The following is a 25905-nucleotide window of genomic DNA, read 5'->3' on the forward strand; positions in this document are numbered from 1 at the left end:
GCAAAATCAATTAATCATTTTAGCAAGGTAAATCGAGGGTTACGTGTAGCGATCTGGTCACAGCGTCCTCAGCGGCACTCTTAACATCAAGTATATACCATACATCAAGTGTGTCAATATTACTATAGAGGCGCTTACTCACAAATCAGCGCTCCTAATACCGCGCCGCCACTACCAACTGTGCATGGTCCGTACCAACGCCCACCCCCTCACTTGCATTCCGTGTGCAGAGCCTGAGCGCTCCCTTAAATTGGCCAGCCAACGGTGTCGGAAGCTACGAATCTTCCGATGGACTGACGACAGTGACGACGCGTGTCACGGGGGAGGGGTGTGGTGAAAAGCGAGTACAAGTGGCTGAGAGATAGAGTCGTGCCTAATCCTCGTTAATCAATTCAGAACGATTTTTAAATGTTTTTTTTTTATAAAATAAATAATATTTATGTATGGAACTAAAGAGCCGCAGCTTCACATCCAAAGAGCCGCATGTGGCTCGCGAGCCGCAGGTTGCAGACCCCTGACCTAGACAGTATTTAGGCCAGTGATCCCCAATGGCTTGCAAACATGTTGTTCACCAACCTCTTGGCTGTTGCTTACTTATTAATGTTCATGTGAAATATGGTGAAAGAGCATAAAAAATAAAACAGAATAATAATACAAACAATACTGCAAATCACTTTTATCAATAATGAACCCCTGGTGTACCGAGCATAATCAATATTGATGTACAAGGTGCAGGTGTTACCCAACACCCACATGGCTTGGTAAAAATGCTTGCAATACCAGACCCAACTGTAACAGTGCCAAACATCAGGCAGTCATCAAATCAAATTTTGTTGGATCAAATAGACTCCTCTTCGAATAAGTGGAAAGAGAAAATGGATACAATAGTGTAACAACATTTATTACAATTAGGGAATTAAAACATTGGCTACTCACAAGCATATGTTGTTAAAAAGGCCTATCAGAATAAAATCCCATTAGCAGACTCATTTGTTTGAGCTTGACGTGTCTTGTATGATATCGCCATGCTTTCTCAAGAGCAAAAAGAAAGCTTACTTATTAATGACTGGTTTAGAGGCAAGTTTTGGTTGCATAAAAACAGGTGTATTGTCAAACAGAGTTTCATGGAGGCTGCCAGTCCACACATGGTCTTCCAAATAGCCAAAGCAAGCCCTTATTTGGGACTCTACAGGAACCTTTTTCATGTTTGTGTTGCACCCCATTAAAGCAGTTAATCTGCATGAAGGTGCTCTCCTCTTTTTCTGTGGTAGTTTTACATTTAAATGTGGCTCACTGGTACAAAAAAAAAAAAAAGTTTTGAGACCCCCCTGGTCTAGGATTTTTGGTTGATTAACTTTGGTACCCATTGGAAACTGTTGAGGAATGTTGAGCCATCAAAATGAAAATAGTGCATACAAACTTTCATTGCTGGCACTGGATGCTCAAAAACATCTGAAATCTGTGTGTAGTAAAAAGCGAACTTCAGAAAACAAAATATTTTAATGCACATTCAGACAAATGCATAAGAGATAGGTCTTTCTACTCAACTTCTACATTTGAATTAAATGTCCCATATGTCCTTTGGTAGAAAGTTCAAACAGTCAGTAGCCTTCTGAAGAATAATATCCATGTGGCTCTGAGATGAATATTCAATACTGTACACAAAGTCGAACAACTAATCAAAAACAATGCAGTGTGCAATAAAATGACAAAAATCTAATAAAACCAAATCAAAGCAATAGGAAAAGGTTCCGGTTCCACTAATCTTGCTGTGCAATGAGCATTTTACAGGCTAACCAGCAATCAACAAAAATGCAGAACTAAAATTGCCACTTAAAAAAACAAACAAACAAAATAATTATGCACTTTTTAGGCAAGAGTGTTAAATATGTGTGTGTATAAATGTGTGTAGAATTTTGTATTTTGATGCAGCTAGTGAATTTCCGAAATCTTGGCAACTGCTTCAACCTGACAATTAAAATGGCCCAACATAGACGGCAGAATTTTCATAGAAAACATTTGATAGTTTCGAGCTATATGGCAGACAAAGTGCCAGCCACCACTTTTCAGTCCTCCATTCAGGGGCATGGGGGGGGGGGGGGGGGAGTCAGAGATTATGTCCTGGGCCTGATATTCCATCTCAGCCTCTAGTTGTCTTTAGCACACAACACACTGCTCTACAGCCCCTCTCCTTCACAGATCAGAGTGATAACTAATATGATCCCAATAGCCATGAAAATAAACTGGATATGTGAAATGTTCTTACACGAGTTTCACATACTTTGTCTTTTATTCCACTGTTTATACAAGAAGTAAATCGGCTTTCGTATTTGTGCATTGCAAAATTCATAAATAGATAGCTGGATAGAGACCTAATGGCACATGTCACATTTTGAAATGTGTTCCCTCAGCAGGCAAGATGCACAGTAGTACACAGAGCTATTTCAAAATAATTTTACCCTTGAATAAAATCAAAGGCTTGCCTTTAGGAATATTTTTTCAAGCGTGTGTACATCACTTGAATTTTTCAGATGGGAAATCAATAGATTGAACAGATCGTGGCTGTAGAGTGTCGTCCAAGTAAGAAAATATCAAGAGGATTAGATGCTTGTTTTGTACATTACTAATAGAAAAAGCACTAGTAGAATGCAGTGTTCAACAAAAAGCATTCTGTAGTGCTTAACTTTACAAAGCATAAGTGAAAGCAGCAAATCGGAACTAAATAACTTCTGCATGCAGACAAAGCAAGACATAATGCCAACTCTATTTTATTTTGGTCTCACTGGTATTGCCAATCCAGTGAACTGATAAATGCAGTACCAGAGTTCCCAGCGTTGTCTAACTTTGTAGTGAATTTCAGCACAACAATTCATGCTTAAGACGAGTACTTATCTTCCTCCATTATTTAGTTGCAGTTCAACGGCAAATGGATATGCTTAAAAGAATAACAGTAATCTTAAATGCGGCTGCATGCAAATAGCCATAGCTCATCTCTTCCTGCTTTTCTGAAGGTCCAGGTCAGGCCCAGACTGACAACTGTGGATTCTGGCAAATGCCAGAGAAACTGCTGTAAGATGCCATAGACCGTTACTGTTTTTTGGTGTAGGGGAGTTCTGGAGCCTCTGTGTACTTAAAAATGCCAGGACCTATTATGAATCTCAGTTCAGATCTGGTTCAAAGGCCCATTGGTTGGATACCATGCAGGATCGCCCTGTAAATGTCAACCTTAAAATTAATTTATATTATTGTCAACAGGAGCCACTAGGTCTATAACACAAATGGCCAACAATTTGATTAAAATTTTAAAAGCTCATGTTATCAAGCAATAGCTGCTTATGTTTCCCATAAATACAACAATTCACTTTACCTGAACTGGTAAACAGCTAAGGGGATTTGAGGGAATCCTCTGACCCAATTCCCTATCCACTATGATTCCTACTCTAGTAGGCAGTATCACCTGGTAGAGATACCTTTAGATTGAAAGCCCTTTCGATAAGGCCCTCTGATCTGATTTTTACTCTGTAATCCTTGTTTGTTAAATTACCCCGTTAGTTATAAATGAATGTTGAGTGCTATATAACTTGCAGGCACTATATAAATATGATGATGATACTTCCAATCTACCACTCTTACTTTGGAGTTCAGAACAACTCTCTCTCCATTTCCACCTTACACTCTTTACATTGTACTTTGTCAGGAGCTCAGCAACCACTGTTTTCATAGCTCTTTCACTGTTCATAGACTAAAGGTCCCCATACACAGGCCGATTCTAGCTGCCAATATCGGTCCCTTAGATCAGGCCTGAAATCGGCTAGATCTCGATCGGGCAGGTTAAAAAATCTAGTCGGATCGGGGACCACATCCGCTCGTTGATGCAGTCCCCGGACCGACTTTGCCTATACCCGCCGTAATAATTCGATCGTTTGGCCCCAGGGCTAAATGATCGAATTAGCCTGGATTCTCCCGATATCGCCCACCCATAGCTGGGGGATATCGGGAGAAAATCCGCTCGCTTGCCTACATCGCCAAGCGAGCAGATCTTAAGGTGTATGGGCACCTTAAAGGAGATGTAAATGTTAAAAAAAAAAAAACAAATCATATATTTAGCCTTAGACTACTATTCTCTACACTTTACACTACCTTAATTTTTAATATAAGACTACCTTAATCCACAGTGTCCAGCACTTCCCCCTGGCGTTTGCAGTCACATGTGCCATGTTTTAAAGTCTTCAGAAGGAGCAGAAGCCCCCACCCTCCTGGGGGAAAAAAAGCCTGCTCATAGGCTGGCTCCTGCTGCCTCCAGGCATGCGCAGAAGGGGCTCTCCACTCCGACAAGTGGTCAGTGTAGTGAGAGACCTGAACAGGAAGTGGGGGCAGAGCTTCACTCTGAACAAGGAAGGAGTGGAATAGAGCAGAATGTAACTCAGCAACCAGGTAAGAAAGAACAGAGGGACAAAGGCAGGCAATCTGGGAAGCTGTTTAGAGTAATTTTATTAATAGAAAAAAAAAAAAAGGTTTATTTATTCTTTAAGAGATTAATCCCTTAAGACATTTCTTTACTAGCGCCTTGCTGACCCAGGCTCTCCTGCAGACATTCAGCTTTCTTAGGAGGTTGAAGCCAAGATGAAGAGGCCTGGCCTTGCAGTCAGTATATTAAACAATAATAGAAGTAGTCACTACCCACCAAAACCAATACCCTGGTACGACACTTTTTCTAGGAAATGCAACCATGCAGGGACAGGGTCGGACTGGACCACAGGGATACCAGGAATTATCTAAGCATTATACAAGTTGTGTTCCCCTGCACAGATGCTTTTCCCAGTGTCTGGTCTGAAGCAGAAAATACAGTAGGAGGAGAGCAGGGCTGTCCAATTGGTGCCTGCTGCATGCCTGTTGTATTATCTTTTCTTCCGCATAGCGTAAACATTCCATCCTGCCTTCATGTGCGATATTAGTTTATACTTTTTTTTCCCCCCATTTGTCTTCCCTAAACATCGCACATAGATGCAGAGAGGTCTACAGAATACAGGTGATCAGTTAAGACACATTGGGTCTGTAATAACAAATGTATGTATTTATTAACACTGAAGACAAACATCACAAGTGATGATGCCCATAGCAACCAACAAGTTAGAAGACAAAAAACAATATCAACTGTGATGTTTGTCTCCTGTGTTAAAGTTAATTGTTTTTTACCTGACAGAAACATTTCCTTGGTCTAGGTCTTCCTATATTTTAATCTTTCTACTCTATCAATATCAGCCAGGTGGCAACCCTACCATGGTGTTAGTGCCCTAAAATGGTTCTCAAATGGTGGCTGGATAGAAAACCGCATGAGACATAAATATAATGCTTTATCATGCTTTGCATAAAAGAAGAATATTGTTTTTGGACAAGCGACTCTTCTTCTGCGATGTGGAGATCTAAGGGACTGTATGCAGAGAGGCTTAACGTTTAGAAAGTAGAGGTATGGAATGCTTTCTATTTGGGTGCAGAGAGGCATAATAAACTTCCTTGTCAGTGCTGACAGTCTCAAAAGAGAAATATAATGTGATCCTCACCCCTATCAGCACAGAAGGAAGAGGTGTTTGCCAAAAAAATGTTCCTCTGTTATGCAAAGCAAGTTAAAGCAGTATATCATGTCCCATGCAATTTTCCATCATTTTTTTTTTTTTTTTTTTTTAAATAAAAAAAAAGGGGGGGGCGGGAAGGTAATGAATTTTGATAAGGAAGTCTCTCCATCTACTAGGAAACATCTTTATTTTACAAAAGTTTTTTTTCCCCCAAATAATTTTTTTGTGCTGTACTGTTATTTTGCGAACGAAGAAAAAATGGTAGAGGAGGGGGGAATACTGGAATGTCAAACAGCACAGAATGTAAAAGTTGTTGTAAAAAAAAAAAAAAAAAAAACTTTGGAAAAAAGAGTTAAAGAACAAAGACATTAAGAAAAGTGGACAATTTGGCATGTATTGGGGTTAAGTCACTGATCTAATCTGCTAGATAGATGGGATTTCACAGATGGGCTTTCACAGATATTAAATTACTAATTACTTAAATTGATCAAGCCCTTTACTTGAAGTTCTATAGCACTGGCAACAGATAAAAAAATAACAGTGAATTCAGAAACTCACCATGACTTTGGCTCCCCAAAATGGAGGTAGTTAATGCTGTACAGATCCATGTCTTCAGTATGCCATGCAAATGTTGTCTTCCACATACCAAAGTAGAGGTAAGGAGTATTGACACCTTCAATAGATATTCCACATTCCTCTTCTACAACATCCAGAATAGTTTTGAGTCGGGAAATGTTCCATTCCTCAACACCCTAGAAAATGGACCAATTTTCGTTAACAAAAAAGTATAAACTATCACACAGTAAAGATACTAGTAAAATAAAACTTATAAAGTAGAGGTTAAAGGGGATGCTCACCTCTAAATTAACTTTTAGTATGTTGTAGACAATAACATTCTAAGACAATTTGCAACTGGTTTTCATCTTTTATTTTTTTTGTGGTTTTTCAGTTTTTGTTAATCAGCTCTCCAGTTTGGAATTTCAGCACCTATATGGTTGCTAGGGTCTTGTTTAACTTAACAACCAGACAGTGGTGTGAATGAGAGACTGGGATATGAATAGGGAGGGGGCCTGAATAAAAAGATAAGGAATAAACAAAAATAAACTTGTAAGTTTACAGATAAATAGTTTTTTTTAGCTTATGGGGTCAGTGGCAGTCCATTTAAAAGATGGAAAGATGTGGAAGAGAAAGGCAAATAACTCAAAAGTATTAAATATAAATAAAAGACCATTTTCAAAGTTGCACAAATAGGACATTCTATAACATATTAAAAGTTAACTTAAAGGTGAACCTACGCGAATAGAAACAAAACAAATAAATAACACTTTGATCATATGGCGTTGGATCTCCATTACAAAGAAGTTTTATCACATCAGTTACATATTTACAGCCCCTGCACATTTAAATCATATTTCACCAGAATGAATAGGCTGTCATAAGGCTCCACTAGCGTTCCACGAAGTAGAACAAGGTTGAGGTATTAGATAAAAGTTCTAATTAATGCTGAAACACATTAGAGCAATAGCAGAAGATTGTTTGTTTGGGATGTACACGTACACAGTCATGTAAGGTTTGATACACTTTGCCATGACATTTATTCCATGCTGAGACACCTACAATCTATTTCCTGACCTTTTAGAAATCACAGAAGGCTTCTTATCTCAGGAAATGAATTGTAAAGCATGCAGCGAGAGTATCAATATTGAAGTCCCAAATGTATTATGTGAAAGGATACTTTCTTTCTAGTTTATCAGACAGAATTATTTTTAACATCTTAAATTATGGTCTGATTACAACATAGAAAGAAAACGTTATACCTGGGTTTAACCAACACATAGGTTCTCCCTAGTGTATATAACATATCTAACCTTTTTTAAAAAAAAAAAAAAAAAAAAAATACATTTACCTTGCCAAATATTCATATCATTAACTCATTCTCTCACTGTATTGATTAACAAATCGTACACAAATTTATAAATTAAAATTATGTTCTTGGCAATATTTTTTTCAAACTACTAAAACTCAAAAATTTTATTAATGGCATCACTTTAAGTTAAAAGAGGTGTTTCCATAAGTCCCTTTCTGCAGACTTTCAAGGTCCTTAAGTGCACCTTAAGTTTTAAAAAAGTTCCAGAGATTCTCAGATGGATTTACATCATGACTGAAAAAGGTTCTCTTAGATTTTCATCTATTTTGCACCACCCATTGTTACAACTGTCTTAAGGGGACAGTAACACGAAATCTTTTAGTAATTGATCCACCACTAAACTGCATAAATCTTACTTTTCTAATGGATTTAGTTTCTAAAAAGAGCAATAGGGCACCAGACATACCTGTAACCACCACTAACTTCCCCAGGAGTTATTCAAATTTGGACTCCCTCCCCATCTCCAGTTCCTATAAGTAATGTCTCTGGGTGAATTCAATGTGTGCGTACACAGAAGCTTTCAGGGATGTCAAAGGAGATGCCATGTGTGCATACAGTGAGCATTTAGTGGAATCTGAAGCATTTGTGTGCATGCGCACAGTTGTGCAGCGACCTGAGAGACTGGCCCACAGGTCAGGTGCAGGTCTGTACACGCACATGTCTGGACACATGGCATGCATTTCAACATATGGCACTGCGTAGCAACGTCACTTTGGTGTCAATTTTGAATTTAAAAAGGCTTTCCTACCCTCAGTGACCATGCTGCATTTGTGTTTCTACAGTCCTGCCTAAGCCTTTCTTTCAGTTTGCTTCCCTGGTTATCGACTTGGTGTCTGTTTGCTGCCAGCCCTGAATCAATGCCTTGACCACAATTCTTTTTAACCCTTCTTTGTACCAGGCTTTGGATCAAGCTCTGCCATCGGAGAAGCCCGGTCTTGGCAGGGCTCTCATCGAGCTCTACAATTTCACAAACAGCCCCAGTGTTCCTGCCTCACAAAACTTAACAGTAGTGATGTCACTTCTAGTGATATCACTAGAACACCAAAAATATTTTCATGCCACAGCTCCCCAGAAAATGCGGGCCCAAGAGTTGAAGTCTCTATCCCGATAGACTGTGCTATGGCAATCAGGCTCTGTACAAAAGTCTGCATTTTACATTTATGTTCACAGTCTGTCACATACTTTCCCCAAATGTCAAGCAAAAGCAGTCGGGAGAAACATATATATATATTTAAACTGCAGATGCAGCTAAAAAGCTTTATTGTAAAAGCTCTTACAGGAATAAATCTGTTGCCTGACCACCCTTTTTTTTAAACTGTAGAAGAGAATTTTGTAAGTGAAATTCTGGGTGACGCAGTTCGAAATTCTAAGGTGGAGCAAGAATTGGTGCTACTGTCCATTAAAGATGCCAGTAAATAGGATACTGGAAGTAAAGTAACAGAAAAGTTAAGCAGATGGCCACTATGTAGACAATAATAGAATAGTGTGAAGAGATGTGTGAGTAACCAACCGACAGAACAAAATCTGACAAAAAATTTACTAGGGAAAGGAGAATGTAATGTGTGAAAAGAGCTGATACTTTTTCAAAGAGAAAATGTAAATGCACAAAAAGAGCTGACACTTTGCTTGGCACACCAAAAGCAACAAGAGCACACTGATTTAACCCTTTTACTGTGAGTTGTTTTTTTACAAACTCGTCTACCACCTTTTAAGCAGTTTTTAATATTTTAGTTACTTACTTTAGGAATATCGTACTCAAATTAAAGAAATGTAATTTCTAGACCACCCAAAATGTATAGTGCATAGAAACTAAAATGGCTGACAGCTCCAGCAAACAATAGAAACGAAAAAGAATGAAAAAAAAATAAAACATTGTAAATGTAATTGTCATAGATCTTCTGTATAGTTTGATGCTTATTATGCATGCCAAAGCCTAATTGCCTTGCCTGTAGATTAGTAGATTAAAAATAGGATTCACTGCAAACACCTTGGCTTTCATCTGCATGATGACCTTTTCCTTCGACACCACTTCAGTTGCACCCCTCCTAAACATGTGTTTAGTCATATCTTGCCATTCTCAGATGTATGTTAGGACAAGGTAGGACTGGGCCAGCAGAGCACTGGGAAAAACCCAGTGGACCCCGACCCTCTTGGGCCCTGCTAAGTAACAATCACGGCCGCAAGCAGAAAGTATGCAGTACATGGGGGGGCATAGGCTTTGGCGCTCGGAGGAGCTCTGACACTGTTAGTGGATGGCACTCATCCAACAGGATTTCCAAAACTGTAAATACCTGGCTGATATCAGGTCGAAGTAAGCTTTTATTGGACTGTGTATGGGCAAACACATCATTTTTTTCCAGTGAAGGACTAGAGCACATATTTAAATGCAAAATAAAAACCCTTTATTTTGGTGTCTATTTGCCATTCAAAATAAATGTCTAATACAAATTCAACATTTGCATGCAAAATGGTAAAAATGGTATGCAGACAAATCAGCAAGGGTTAAAAAAAAAAAAAAAGTATGAGAAGGAGCCAATTTCCTGATGGATTCTCTAGCAATTATCCATTCATTTTTTTTTAGTTTGATTGCTTGGGGCAGTGGCAGTTATATTCGTAAATGGTTTGGAAATCAAAGAGCTCCCAAATAGGTGTAGCCAGACTGGCATCTATTATGGAAATAAAACCATTTCATTAAAACAGTCTAGTTAAAAAAATAAATTAACAAAATACTCTTGAATTTTATCAGGAGAAAATAAATTTTTGTGTTAACTGTCATGGCACCACCTGGTGGAGAGTACGATTACTTGCTAAGGTTTGTAAAAATCAAATAGAGTTCCAAAAAGCATTTTATTGTGTTATGTTACTAAAACCCCACTCCAAGTATAATTCCATAGGCATATTTCCCTAAGACTATTGTGTATTATGTATACAGTCATATGAAAACGTTTGAACCCCTCTCAGCCTGCATAATCATTTACTCCACTTTCAACAAAAAAAGTTAATAGTGGTATTTATTTAATTTCCCAGGAAAATCTGAGTACAGGTATTGGACCCCTTATCTGGAAAACCATCATGCAGAAAGTTCCGAATTACAGAAAGGCCATCTCCCATAGACTCCATTTTAATCAAATAATTCAGAATTTTAAAACGGATTTCCTTTTTCTCTGTAGTAATAAAACAGAACCTTGTAATTGATCCTAACAAAGATATAAATAATCCTTATTGGATGCAAAACAACCCCATAGGGTTTAATTCATGTTTTATTGATTCTTTAGTAGATTTAAAGTATGGAGATCCAAATTATGGAAAGACCCCTTATCCGGAATACCCTTGGTCCCGAACATTCTGGATAACAGGTCCTATACCTGTACCTTGTATTTGATCCCAACTAAGATATAATTAATCCTTACTGTTTGAATTTTTTTTAGTACACTTATGGTAGGAGATCCAAATTACAGAAAGACCTCTTATCCAGAAAACACCAGGTCCCAAGCATTGTGGATAACGGGTCCCATACCTGTACTGGGATGTTTTGTGAACAAAGGTTTTTAGTGAAGCAGTATTTAGTTGTATGAAATGAAATCAAATGCGAAAAACTGATTGTACAAACATTTGAGTACCCTTGAAATTTTGCTAATTTGAATACATGCAACTGCTCAGTATCATGGTTAAGGGCAGTGATCCCCAACCAGTGGCTCGGGGGCAACATGCTCACCAACTCCTTGGATGTTGCTCTCAGTGGCCCCAAACCAGGTATTTTTTTAATTCCAAATTTGGCGGCAAGTTTTGGTTGAATAAAAACAAGATTTACTACCAAATAAAGCCACCTGTAAGCTGATAGTGTGCATAAAGGCTGCCTAACAGCCAATCTTAGCCCTTATTTGGCACCTCCATGAAGCATTTATGATGCTTGTGTTCTCTCCAAGTCTTTTTATGTTTGACTGTGGCTCACGAGTAAGAAAGGTTGGGGACCCCTGGTTTAGAGGAAGGCTACAAAAGGCTATCTCAGAGGTTTAAACTACAGAAGTAGCATATGCAGAGGATTGTGAGAATGGTTAAAGGTCACCCAGACATAAAAAGCTGTATAATAAAAGTCCTTTTCAAATTAAACATAAAACCCAAATTCCTTTTTTTTATTAACAAATCCATATCAATTATAAATGCATTTAAATGTCACAGCTGTCAATGATATATTGCCTGCCCCGCCTGCCTTAGGCATAGAGGCGGGGCAGACAATTACTTTTACTTTTCATTTAGCACTGACTTTCCCCCTCCCTCATCACCATCTAATTGTGTAGCCTGTGTATGGCATGGGTATCAGGTCACCCATTCTGACACAGAACTAAGATTTTGAGGTGATACAAAGCTTGTCTAAATGACAGTGCCCACAAAATGGCAGCTGCCTGCTTGCTGTGATTGTGAATTCCTGAAAACTGAAGGAAACAAGATTATTTATATAGTGTAAGTGAAGGTTTTTTTGCTTGACAAACACAATAGATAAGAGTTTGGATTTATTTCTTAGGGTGACAAGTCCCCTTTTAAGACAACCCAAAGATAACCTCCAAAGACCTGCAAGAACATCTTGCTGCAGATGGCGTATCTGTACATCGTTCTACAATTCAGTTCAATTTGCACAAAGAACATCTGTATGGCAGTGTGATGAGAAAGAAGACTTTCTGCACTCACACCACAAACAGTGTTGATTGTTGGAACAAAGTGCTTTGGACTGATGAGACAAAAATTGAGTTCTCGTCATAACAAAAAGCGCTGTGCATGGCGAAAAAAGAACACCGCATTCCAAGAAAAACACCTGCTACCTAATTTAGTGGAGGTTCCATTATGCTGTGGGGCTCTTCTGGCTAGTTCAGGGACTTGGGCTCTTGTTAAAGTTGAGGGTTGAATGAATTCAACCCAATATCAACATATTCTTCAGGATAATGTTCAAGCATCAGTCAGAAATTTGAAGTTACACAAGGGTTGGTTATTTTAACCCTGACAATGACCCTAAACACAGTTGGAAATCTACAGGCATTTATGCAGAGGGAGAAGTACAATATTCTGGAATGGCTGTCCCCTGACTTGAATATAATCGAAAATCTATGGGATGATTTGAAGCAGGCTGTCCATGCTCGGCAGCCATCAAATTTAACTAAACTGGAGAGATTTTGTATTGACAAATGGTCAAAAATACCGCCATCCAGAATCCAGACACTCATCAAATGCTATAGAAGGGGTCTAGAGGCTGTTACGTTTGCAAAAGGAGGCTCAACTAAGTATTGATGTAAAATCTCTTTTGGGGTGCCCAAATTTATGCACCTGTCTAATTTTGTTATGATGTATATTGCATATTTTTTGTGAATCCAATAAACTTTATGTCACTGCTGAAATACTACTGTTTCCATAAGGCATGTTATATATTAAAAGGAAGTTGCTTCTTTGAAAGCTCAGCCAATGATAAACAAAACTCCACAGAATTAAGGGTTCCCAAACGTTTTCATATGACTGTATTTAAAAATCCTCTGAATAAGTGCCTTGCCAAACTGTCTGTAAATAGATTATCTTAGATGTTTTTTTTATTTGCACTCCCCTGCAACAGATCCCTTCTGCACTGAACCAAACCCAAATGCCTGTTGCACACGTGAAGAAATGTGAAGAATCTCAATCTCCTTTCCTCTTCTTCCTGGTACATCGTGAAGCCCCGTCCCCTTTTTCTATTCAGTTCTCCTAATCTCTCTGACTATTAACATTACATTAACATTTATTTATAAAGCGCCAACATATTCCGCAGCGCTGTACAATAAGTGGGTTACATACATTGGACATACAGAGTAACATATAAAGCAATCAGTAACCAATACAAGAGGTGAAGAGGGCCCTGCCCAAAAGAGCTTACAATTAGTGCTGGGCGGTATAACGGTTTAACCGGTATACCGGTTTTTTAAAAAAAAAAACTATATGAATTTTCAACATACCGCTATACCGGTATGCGCGCCTCCTGCTATTTTTCTCCAATTATATCCGGGTTGCGCCCGTGCGTACGTGACGTCAGCGCGCACACGACGTCGCTAGGACGCATCGCTGGAGGAACCACAAGTTGGGTAAGTTCTGCTGGGGGGTTGGGGTTGGGTTGGGGTTGGGGGGGGGTTGGGGTTGGGTTGGGGTTGGGGGGGGGGGGCCACAGTGGTAGTAGAAGTACTGCAGCATTCACATCATGGTTCCCTATTTAAAAGGATTGAGCTGGCTGGTTTTAAATCTTTATGCCTCTTGGTCATCTGGGCATTTGCATGCTGAATGGCTGCTTAGAAACCAGTGCATCCTGCATAATGCACCTACGCCTATCACTAACCTGCCATAAAGCATCAGGGAACAGAACATGAATCTATTTTCATTTAATCTTCAGTTGCGCAAATGTTGCATTACTGCAAGCTCCCGCTATGCCCAATCTATTTCACAAGTAAGGAAAAGCTATCACGCGTGTGCAGTTCAAGTGCCATTTATTCCTTTCGGTGTCATTGGAAAACCAGAAATTGAATTGGGGGTGTTGGGGGGGGGGCCACCAATATTTATTATTTATTTTTTATTTATATACCGTCAAATACCGTGATACCGATATAATTTTGAAAAATACCGTGATATAAATTTTTGGTCATACCGCCCAGCTCTACTTACAATCTACAGGATAGTCGAAGAGGAGATCTTTCTGTGCATGCCTGACACGGAAGAAGCTTTCTGGGAATGCGCAGTGAGTCAGGCAGTTATGTATGGGCACATAAAAAATCTGCTGCTGCACACTGCTTCTCTGTGCATTCCCAGAAAGTTTCTTCTCTGTCAGTGTCATGTGTCTTGCAACCCCTTCCTGACGCTGTTTGATTGTAAAGTGATGTATTCCATGATTCTCCAACTGCTTTCCAGAGAATCTGTGGACTATTCACTGAGAGAGATTAAAGGACTTTTTTTTATCAATTGTCAAGTTTTTTAATTCAATTTTGTTTCTAAATCAAATAAACTCCATATTGAATGCTCACTTATTAACTAAAAAGAAAAATTGTTCAAATAGAAAACTCAAATACCTCTAATTTTTCGAGTTTACAAAATTGGAACACTCTGAAAACTAACATTTCTCATTTGCTTTTTATTCCAAAATTTGAACAAACTCATTTCCATGTGTGTCTTACATTTACTGAAAAGCCTGAACTGCATGGGAAAAAGTTACAGAAAATTGCAAAATCTTTGCACCAAAACATCTACTACTAAAAACAAGTCGAGTCAAAAATCCAAAACCTCTAGTTTTAAACCAAAACAAGAATCCTCCAGGGAAGGGACAATATATATACAATTTCAACTTACTTTTTCATAGAGGCTTCCATTGACATCTGCTCCATATATTGGAGGCACAAATGTTACATTTTTCCAGTACTTGCGCTCCAGATCCTCATAATCAATATAAGTGGGAGTACAATATCTGAAATAAATATGGTAGTTTTAAAAAAGAAATAATTATTGGATGGATTATTTCATATATACATACATACATGTTATGATGTTTAGACAGTTTATTATAAAGTCAGCGGGAAACCCTACTAAAGATCAAGTTGTATTAATAAAAAAAGTATACCACCCATTTTCACACCCCTTTTTTTTTATAAAAAAAAAAACAAAAAAAAAAAACATGAGTACTGCCAAACAGAACCATCTGTAGGGTGCCATTCCACATAGGGGCTATCTAATGGCTCATGGGTGAAAAAGTTTGGGGACCCCTGCCCTAATGGATGTTGGGAAATGGGTAATCTGAGTAACATGGTTTCATTTCATTTTGTGGAATCAGGTATGTGTGTAAAAAGAAAAACAGAAAAGAAAATGCTCTTATATTTGTTTCAGCCCATTTTTTCCCCCCAAAGGCCGACTTAATGAGTTTATGTCAAAAAGGGGGGTATATTTTCCCTTGAACTTTAACTTATCAGCACTGTGCAAAACTCATATGACTTTTTTCTAGGCCAGTGTGTGGGCTTATATTCCAATATGTTTCCATTAGATTTTAACCACTTGCCTACAGTTTCTTAATCTCTCAGCAAATGCTATATACCATTACAGAATCATATTTGGATTGTCATCCATTTACATCACTTTACATTAATTAAAACAAACAAGTTGTACTGAATAAATATTGGATTGAAAAAAAAAATTACTTTATGTTAGTTGATTTCCGGTCAATCAGGGTACACTGAATAGTCTGGTTAGTCTTTAGGGAGCATTTAAAGGTTTGGAGGGAAGAGGAATGTACGATAGGTCTTGGTAGGGAAAAAAATTGTGAAAGGAGGTATATTGCAACGGCACGGGGTTAGCTGCAGTAGCCAAAATGGGGAAAAAAGGTAAAGAGACAAAGTAACCATTTTAAATGTAATTGTTCATTAAATCAATATATGTCTGTATACATACTCTGCACTCCTGGCTCTGACTCCGGCCAGTGGAGCAGGTAGGTAAAAACAAAACGTCTGCTGCTGCTTGTACTTCCTATGCCCTCCTGTTTGGTGTTCCCACAATATTAATATTATTTTTCAATGGTGTACCATTAGAATGGTGTACCTTTCCCCCCGACTCCTCCAAAGAAAATGTCCCTGTGAGAGAGAGAGCACCCTGTACCCGTTTACCCCAGGAAATTCTTCCAAAGTCAGAGAGCATAAAATGTTCAAAAAAGCATCTGGCACGGAGTACAAATGAAATACAAAATTCTGCTGGCAATTGAAGGGTTTAAAGAGTTAAAACATTAAAAATTTTTATGTATATTGGAAAGATGTTTGGAATTATACCTTCTTTTGTTATGCAAAAAAAAAACTGGGTGGAGGACCCTTTACCAAAATACCAATTCACCCATGAGACTGAAAATGGGTGCAGTGAGAGCAAGAAAAAGTAAAAGGACTTAGGTTGCTAGGTTATTGATTCTCCATGCTATTCAGCTGGCTTTTATGTTGCAGAAGAGTAACAATGACAGAAGTGTGAACTGGGCTTTCTGTAGCACACATGTTGATGTTATTATGATAAATGTAACTTCTGAACAGCCATAAGGCAGTAAAATACACAATAAACCAATCAATTAACACCATCACCAACACATACAATTAGCACAGAGACGTTTTACATAAGCATACATACCTGCCACTGTTGGCCATATGCCTGAACTCTTTTACAGTCATTGGTTTTTTCTGAATATTATACTGAGTAAAAAGCCCTGACTGGCCAGTAACCATTTGCTGAATTGGTGCAGGAATCACAAGATCATCTATGTCATCATAGTGTCTCTTGGGCTTCCATTCCTTTGGTGGGATCACCTTTAAATTTAAAAAAAAAAAAAAAATTATATACAGAACTTTGTCCACATAAAATATTTTCATAATAGTAACCACACTTTCTTTGCTTAATTGTGAGGAACCATAATCTGGATATTTTCAAATGTAATCACTATAAATGGGTTTTGAACAAAAGTAAGGGTATTGGGTTCCCTCCACTGAAATATTTGGTTTCAGCCCACAGTTTACTAGACTAAACCATATGCCCAAAGTTTACTAGACTAGCCCATACCCCAAGAAAGCATTCTCTTAAAGGATTATCCCTCTACACTAATGTTAATTTCAGTCAGACAATATTGGAACAGTTGGCATGTAGGCCAAGAGAGGGGTTGGTTGCAGAAGGGTGAATGCAACCTGACCAGAAAAGGAAAGTATTTAAAGAAAAATAAAATAGTATCTAGGAGAACAATAACATGCATCATAAGTGTGTGAGAAACAGAGTAGAAAGCTATTTTGAGAAAGGCTTATGTGGTGAATTTATATTGTAAGTAGATGAGGAAAAAAGATCAGTTGGGTGCAGGTAGTGAGGAAGCGTTGGGAGTATATGCTGACATATATATCTCAATGAGTGCCATGTTCATTCTGTGCAGTATATTTTTTTTCCCCAGTGCCTGTTAGGGTTATGTGTTAGCCTATGTGTGTTTCTGAGTGTGGTATGAATGCTGGGCATGATTACACTGGAGCATGTTTGTGCACATACAGTATATAAAGAAAACACTGCCAACAACAACACAAGCTTCATAAAAGCCCATTTAAAAAAACATTAATATCCACTAAAATACTTACCTTTGCCAGCCCTGCTCGATGAGCACCTTTAGATTCCATGTATACCAGATATTTGTTAAAGTCCTTGAATTCCTCAAAAGTTGGTCTAAATGTCATAATTTTGCAGGTAGGATTCTGCTCATCCGAGTCAGCTGAAGCCATCTTGATAGAAATATTTTTTCTACAAAACAATAAAAAAAACACATAAATAAAAATTATACAAGTTACAATAAAATAATAAAAACAAATGTAAATAATTACTTTGTGCTGGTACAAATTTATGCATTTATTGGAATTATCTCAAAGTTGAAAAAGCCCTGTAAATAGTATATTCATATAACACATGCAAGTAGATTACAGACATATTCAAGAGTCCAACACACTTTTAGAGTTAAAGGAGAAGCTCACCTTTACATTAACTTTTATATTATAGATAACCAAGAAGCAAGTTTTAAACCGGTCTAAATTTTTCTGTTCAGTTTTGATTAGCATTTCTGTCCTGCTCCTTTTCAGTCTTTAATTAAAACTATTGCCTCCATAAGCCAAAAAAACAGATTGATTGTGAGGCATAATTTTGCAATATTATCTTATGTTATTCTATTTTTTCAAAGGTGTGCTGCCAAGCTAAGTCTCCTGTAAGCTGCCAGTCCACATGGGGGGGGGGTACCAAACAGCCAACAGCCCTTTTTTGGCACCCCCAGGAATTGTATTTGTGTTTGTGTTGCTCCATGGAAGTGTAATGTTCCTCAAGGTTTTGTAACTCCATGGAAGGAGACAAAATTGAATCTTCCCTGATATATTTTAAATTGGAATTATCTTTGCTAGGCTCAGTTTCTAAACAATAATCGTGTCTAAAAAAAAAAAAACTGAGCCAGATGATCAGGCAGATTTTGTGTGTTTTGTAGCCTACCCCTGAGCTACTAAATTCTCAAAATTGCCCCCCAGTGCCCTAAAACATTTTTTTTTAGATGTTGCACATATGGGTTAACATTTTTTTTTCCTGGTAGGAATAATCCATCTCCCAACCTGCCTGTTTCCTGATGCTGGCAAGTTATGTAAAAACATAATTTGCCTTTTGGCCTGCTTGCTGTGATATTGTTTTGAGAACAGTCTATTCCAGTTTGCATTCCTGCCTTGTCTACCCCTGTATCAATCTGGAAGCAATGGTGGAATGAACACCAGTGCCACAGTGAAGACAGGAACTTATCTCGGTAAATATGTTTAAAGCAGAACTAAAGCAAGCTCTACAGGGCAGACAGATCCTTCCTCTTGTCTCTTAATCTTAATGTAATTGTACTTTGTATTTATTTGTATTTATTATTGTATTAACATCTGTTCTATTAATTTAATGTTCTGCTGTACAGGGCTGTGTACATAAGTAGCACTAAATTAATACAAAAAATATATATACATAGCAAATATGCTGGGGAGCTATTATGGGCATCTTTTGAGACACAGATATTCACTGCTAAGGGACTGTGGTTGCACTGGGCTGTTACAAAACCCCATCTTTTCTGTAATTCACAACACATGCATTCAAGTGCTGTCAGTTACCTGAGCTTGGGGGCAGACTCGCAATATATAATACATATAGAATATAAATGGCAAAGCAGATTAGCAAATTCTAAATTTACTTGAATGTTAATTCTCATTTAATGGAATGTCCGAACCAGTGCAATTAGTGTCAGAATTGAATAATTAGCCCTGTAGCATCAGACAGTAAGGGAGGCACACCTCATATTCTGCTAGATGATATGCAACAACCCCTAAGCAACTTCTTAATACACAGTTATTAAAATATTCACACAACCTGAACCACCTTGCTCGCCAAAATGTTCCTCAGTCCCTGTTTTCAGTCTTCTAAAGTAACGAAACTAGCATTTTTCTGCAGCTGCCATTTTCATTAGGAGGATTCCCTGTCATACATCATTTCCTTAGCTGCCATACCTACATTCACTTTGTACACAGTGGGTTAGATTGGCAAACCTTGTGTGCATAGGTTTGCCAATGTAACCCATACCAGTACCGACAATGGAACTAGATGAAGGGAGGGGGTGAAACAGGTTGTCGCATGTGCACTCTGAAAAGGGAATAATAAATTTGCAGTGTGAATAAAAAGCCACAAGTAGTGTTATTAGTATTCTTGTGCACAGACCTATATGGAGTGCAATTTTTTATTCTCCTTTAACTTTTAGGGTAATGACACATGGGGTGCATTTTATCAACTGAACATTTTTTAGTTTAGCTGATGGATGACTAAAATGCACAGACATCTTTTTGTCAGGGCTGCGGAGTCGGTAGATAAATTCTCAGACTCAGTTTCTGATACTTCCGACTCCACGACTCCGACTTCTCTGTTTTTAATATGCTAATGTATTTATACATTCATACAGTCAATGAAAAGCAAGCTTCATGGTCACTCAACGTGTTCGTTTATGCACTGCGTGCATTGGGCTTTATTCTTATAGCAGAGAAGTAATTAATTATTACTGTTTGTGAATTGGGACATTTAAACTTGCTTTATTTTTTTTTTTATTCCCATTTAAATTTAGTAGGAGTCGGAGTTGGTTCATTTTTTGCCGACTTCGACTCCAGGTACCCAAAATTGCCTCCGACTCCTCAGCCCTGGTTTTTGTCCTGTCCCCTTGTACCCTTAGTATGATTAAGACAGTAGGATTCTAAGACAATCTTTAATTAGTCTTCATTTTTTTTTTTTATATACTAGCAACCAGGCAGCAGTTTGGTAGTTAGAATGACAGATGAAGAGAGGAGGGCCTACAAGGAAAGATAATCAGGTCAAAGAACTCCTACAAACAGACAGCATATTTAGGCCATGGGCACACAGTGTTTGCTCTGCTTCTTTTAGCCTGTGTTAATACTGGCTGATTTTTAATAGTAGTAAATCATATAACATTTCGGGGGCAGGCCCCTTCATCAGAAGTAGCAAGAATCAGGCATAATATGAAATTAAATAATTTCCAAACGATAAAAAAAGAGATTAAAAATTGCTTAAAATAGGTCCAATTATCTCATACTAAAAATTAATAAAGGTGAAATCCCCCTTTAAGCATATATGTGTGGTTTCGTTTGGTTAATTGCAGTACACTTTACCATCAGTTTCCCTTTAAATGAATTTACATTTATTAGATTGTTACATATCTCTCAGACGCAAGGAAGACCATTTTAATTAAACAATTCTTATTTTTACAAATAATTTAATTTTTATATATATATTAATGGCAAATCAATCCTATTAGGTTTATTCAATGTTTAATTTTTTTTTTTTTTTTTTAGCAAACTTAAGGTATTGTACCACAGATCAGATCTGGAGCATTCAAGATAAAAGTTCCCATCCCTGATTAATACAAATAATCACCACCTAGCTTCTCACCAAGTTTACACTCTGGTTACTGGTGCTTCTTACAGGTTGAGGAAAGACAGAATATAAATCTGAACTCAAAAACAAATTCATAGTTCTTTAAATCACTACAAGTAAAAAAAAAAGAGACTATATATAAACTTTTAGGTGAGCTTCCCCTTTAAACTTGCACACATAAAAGATAAAACGGGTATGGGCTTTGGTTTGTTCTTAAAAGGGACCCGTCACCCTAAGAAATAATTCCAGATTGTTTTCAATTGTGTTTGTCAAGCAAAGTAAACTTCACTTACACCATATAAATTAGTTTAATCTTATTTTCTTCATCCATGGAATTCACAGGAATTGCAGCAAGCAGGCCGGCACCATTTTGTGGACACTGTTATTAAGGGAAGCTTTGCATCCTGTCAAAATCTTATTTCTGTGCCAGTATGGAGGGACCTGATGCCCATGTCCATGCACTGGTTACATAATTACATGGTGAGGTGGGAGGGGGAATGTGAGCAGTGCAGCAACATCTAAGAAGTTCTGAATTGAAAGTGAAAGTAACTGCCAGCCCCACCTCTATGCCTAAGGCATAGAGGCGGGGCAAGCAATATATGATTGACAGTTGGGATTTTTAAATGCTTTTATAACAGGTATGGATGTGTTAATAAAAAAAAATGAGTTTGGGGTTCATATTAAATTTGCAAGAGGCTTTTATTATACAGATTTTTATGCCTGGGTGACAGGTCCACTTTAATGCAGTTTAATGAGTTTTAGAGAACAGAGGTCATGGTACAGGTATAGTATCCCTTATCCGGAAACTCGTTATCCAGAAAGGAACGATTATGGAAAGACCATCTCCCATAGACTCCATTATAAGCAAATAATTCAGAATTTTAAAAATGACTAATTTTTCTCTGTAATAATAAAACAGTACCTTGTACTCTCATCTAATATACAATTAATCCTTATTGGATGTAAAACAATCCTATTGGGTTTAAATTATATTTAAATGATTTTTTAGTAGACTTAAAGTATAGAAACCCAAATTATGGAAAGATCCCTTATCCGGAAAGCCCCGGGTCCCGAGCATTCATAGTGAGAGATAAATCAGCCCCCAGTGTGTGTAGAATTCTGACAGATCCCAGTACAGCGCCTACTAGCCAAGGCTCTGATCTGCAACTTGTAACTCAGCAATAGCTATAGAGTTAGTGTCCGCTTCTTGCATTTAATAGACATCTTTCCTGGGTTCTGCATGTCCCAGCTCAGCAGCAGATGGAAAACTACAAACTTTAGATACCAGATTCAAGACATATAGTAGTCGATACCAATACAACATATGATGCAAGTATTGCTACCAGTATTAACGTCATAGTTCTTGCTGAGCCTTACGTTTCACCCAAAGCAAGGCCGCCATCAGAAACGAACAACAGGGACAGTCGTCCCGGGCCCCTCAGTTTTGGGTCTTAAGGGGAGCCCCCTGTGTTGTACTTACTTGCAATACCGGGCCTCCTGCTGTCAGTGACGTGCAGACTTCGGAAGGTATGGCAGCTGCTATAGTGCCTGCATGTTTTCCCCTACACAGCTTTCATCCTACCAAACAGTCCTAGTTTACCCAACACAACCCGCAGTCCCGGAAGGCTACCTACAGGTCTCAGGAAGCTATTAGCTGCAAGCTCCTAGGCTCCTGTATTACAGAAAATCCCGACGCAACAAATCTCATCACGCGAGACTGGCGATACGACTACACGTACACGCAGTGACGCATCACGTAGCCGCATTGTGGGCGTGACGAGCCGCGTAATTCCACGTTTAGACAGTCGGAAGTAGCTATGAAGTTGCAATTGCTAACCTTAATATCTGCTCTTCCTGTGCGACTCTGCTTCTGTTAGAGAACAAAAAATGACTTGTCTTTTGTGTTTTTCACCTGTCTACTGCCTCCCAGTTTCCTTAGAAGTTTCTCTGGGTTCCGAGTTGTACCAGGGGAATAAAAAATACCTATTTTTCTAGTTGCCAACTGTACCTGCAGACATCAGAGCCTTTTCTTCTGATGTGACCAAAAACTACGAGGGTTTGGGCGAGCTGGGGGCTAGTAAATTGTGTAAAGCATTCAAGTTAGCTGGGACAGCAGAAACTTTCATCAGATACAAGGAAGCAAATAAAACATGCAAAAAAGCTACCAGACAGGCTAAAATGGAGATGGAAAGGGATATTGCAGCTAGGAGTAAAAGGAATCCAAAATTATATAGTATATAAATAGTAAAAAAAAAAAAAAATGAAGCAAGAAGGGGGGAACCTTATTATCACAGGGGGGTAAGATGTTTGATGCCAACAGGGAGAAAGAAATGTTGAAGTCTTATTTTTCATCTGTCAATACAACTGAGGAGCCAGCTAATAAAGGCTTCCCTTTTAATATGCCCAGTTCTAGTAATATGACTACTGATGCATGGGTGACACAGGAGATTGAAAAGAGAATTGAACATGTAAAGGTAAACAAAGGTCCAGGATCGGATGGGATTCATCCCAGGGTATTGAATGAGCTTAGCTCTGTGCTTGCCAAACCTCTCTACTTAATTTTTTTAGGATTTAGGACTGGCGAATTGCTAATGTGGTGCTGTTTTTTAAAAAAAAAAAAAATCCCGTTCTCAGCCTGAAAACTATAGGCCTGTTAGTCTGACATCAGTAGTAGGAAAACTTTTGGAAGGGGTAATATGTAACATTCACAATAAACATACTAAAAAATGTAGAAACTAGTGTAGTGAAAAAGAACACCTACATATGCTGGCAAATTCCTTTGATACATTTTATTGCAGAAAAAAGTGGCACAAGCTTTCAGGGGACAACCCCTTCCTCAGTGTAAGCTCCCTACAGAATCAAGTAGAATGGTGAAAAAAGATTATCTTTGTATACTAAAAAATGTACCACCTTTAGAGTAATGTCATAGTAAGTTAAGTACACAGCCCACTTATACATTCTTGGCTTTTTATTCTTAAAGAGTCACAGTTTATGCTCTCACTGATAATAAGACTATACATAGGAGCCCATTTATCAATGTACGATTGGCTACCAATAGAAAAAAATCTTATTTTTCTAACTTTTAGAACTGTATGTAGTTTCTGCAACTTTTTCGTTCATTTCCGCGACTTTTTCGAGACGAGATCATATTTCTCGCAACGAGTGCGAAAGTTTCGGAATTCATTCAAGCTTCGGTATCGTGACTTTCCTTGGGCCAGGTCGGAGCTGCAGAGTGCCATTGAGTCCTATGGGAGGCTTCCAAAATCATACACTGAAGGTTCAAAGTCAGAAGGTTTTCGCACCGTTTACGATCGTCCAGATACGAAAATTTTGTAACTTTCGGATCGTACTACAATATTTTTGTACAAGCAAGATGCGACTTTTCGCAAAATTAATGCACATCAGAAATTTGCTTATTTAATGCAAATTTTTACAAATCGTACCCGTAATTCGGACTTTAATGAATGGGCCCCAATATAGTGCAGTAAATATGCAGCTAGAAAACTAACAATTTCTTGACAAACTGTGCCTATGCAAGGCATAGTTCTATAATGTAACTATACAGGCTATAAACAAACTTATCTGGACATGCATGTACAGGTATTGTCATTTAGATATGAAGTTTCATAATATTTTCGGACATTTGTATCTAAGAAAATACCAGAACAGACTTATTCATAGCATGGATTAGTGAGGTATGGGTCAGGGATAACTTAACCTGCATCCAACCCTTACCCCGCAAAAACCATAACCTGTTCCCAACCTTAAACTGCAAAATATTGCCTCTATACAACTCACACCCAACCCATGCCCTAGTCTTTCCACTCTGTAAGCTACTTCTGCACATGCCTTAGGGCCGTGACACACAGGGAGATTAGTCATGCCGCGACAAATGCCATCCCACCGGCTAGAATGTAAATCGCTGGTAGGATAGCATACGCAGCACCACAATTTGCCAAAGTCGCTGAAGTTTCCTCTCAAGGCACGACTAATCTCCCTGTGTGTCACGGCCTTTACGTTCTAAGACAGGGAAGCTTCAGGAATTCCCCAGTCTGACCCAAACCCGCAATGGTTGCCCAAATTTCAGCCTGACCTAAGGGTAAACCCGCAAGTCTGTGGGTTGCGGGTGAACCCGCACATCACTAGCATGGATATCAGTCATTAATCATCTGGCAAGGCTTGAATTGTGGTCAGTCATAAATGGATGCAAATATAGAGAATAATAATGTGGTTCATTAAATAAACTTACATCTTAACATAGCCTTTGTACTTTAACATATTTGCTCCAAGCACACTGTTGTTTAAAGTAAAAGATGACTATGAGGCACAAGGACAAAAAGGGAAAATATCATGGTGAATGTCAGTTATTCTAGAGAGTAAACCTTGCTAGTTAGGAGAGTATGAAGGAAGTTGTTTCAGGAAGGGGACAGCACTTTTGGTGCATGTATGGTGAGCTGACGAGGCGACTGATAACAGAGAAAGCCCAAGATATTGGTTGTCTCCTTGATCGAGCAGGTCTGAAAATTTTGATCGAGCAAATTTAAAGGTGCCCGAAAAGTGTCGGACTGGGACCTCAGGGGCCCAACAGAAAACCTTAGACCATCGGCCCCCTCTCCAAAATTTTTTTCCTCCTTTCCTCTCCCACCCTCTTTATTCTCCTAGTCTCTTTTGTTTACATGTTAGCATTATTTTATTGTTCCATCTATTTCGCCTCTTTGTTCCCTTTCAGAAATAGGGAACGACCATGAATAAGGCCAAATGCTCAAGAGCAGGAGGGCCCACTGACACCTGGCCCCACTAGGAGTTTTTCTGGTATCCTGGTGGGCCAGTCTGACACTGCGCGAAAACATCGGCTCTACGTTAATGCCGAATCGTCAGATAAGCGATTCAGTTATTGTAACATGTATGGCCACCTTTAAT

At 38.4% G+C, this 25905-nt stretch overlaps 1 protein-coding gene across 3 annotated transcripts in view; it reads right to left on the reverse strand.

The window, feature by feature from the left end:
* Nucleotides 1-22718, reverse strand: part of kdm4c (lysine (K)-specific demethylase 4C) — a 114658-nt gene extending 91940 nt beyond the window's left edge. For 2 of the 3 annotated variants that reach the window (XM_018089300.2, XM_012952712.3), the window contains exons 1-5: nucleotides 22466-22718; nucleotides 17631-17790; nucleotides 16651-16826; nucleotides 14848-14962; nucleotides 6132-6325 (exon numbers count right to left, since the gene is read on the reverse strand). In XM_018089300.2, coding sequence (XP_017944789.1) covers nucleotides 6132-6325; nucleotides 14848-14962; nucleotides 16651-16826; nucleotides 17631-17771 — 626 coding nt within the window. In that variant the 5' untranslated portion in view covers nucleotides 17772-17790; nucleotides 22466-22718. The remainder of the gene's footprint in view (nucleotides 1-6131; nucleotides 6326-14847; nucleotides 14963-16650; nucleotides 16827-17630; nucleotides 17791-22465) is intronic. The other variant, XM_012952714.3, reaches the window with a different exon arrangement.
* Between the last annotated feature and the right edge of the window lie 3187 nt (nucleotides 22719-25905).

The sequence above is a fragment of the Xenopus tropicalis genome, chromosome 1, assembly GCF_000004195.4.
Source record: "Xenopus tropicalis strain Nigerian chromosome 1, UCB_Xtro_10.0, whole genome shotgun sequence".
Classification (NCBI taxonomy): Eukaryota; Metazoa; Chordata; class Amphibia; order Anura; family Pipidae; genus Xenopus; species Xenopus tropicalis.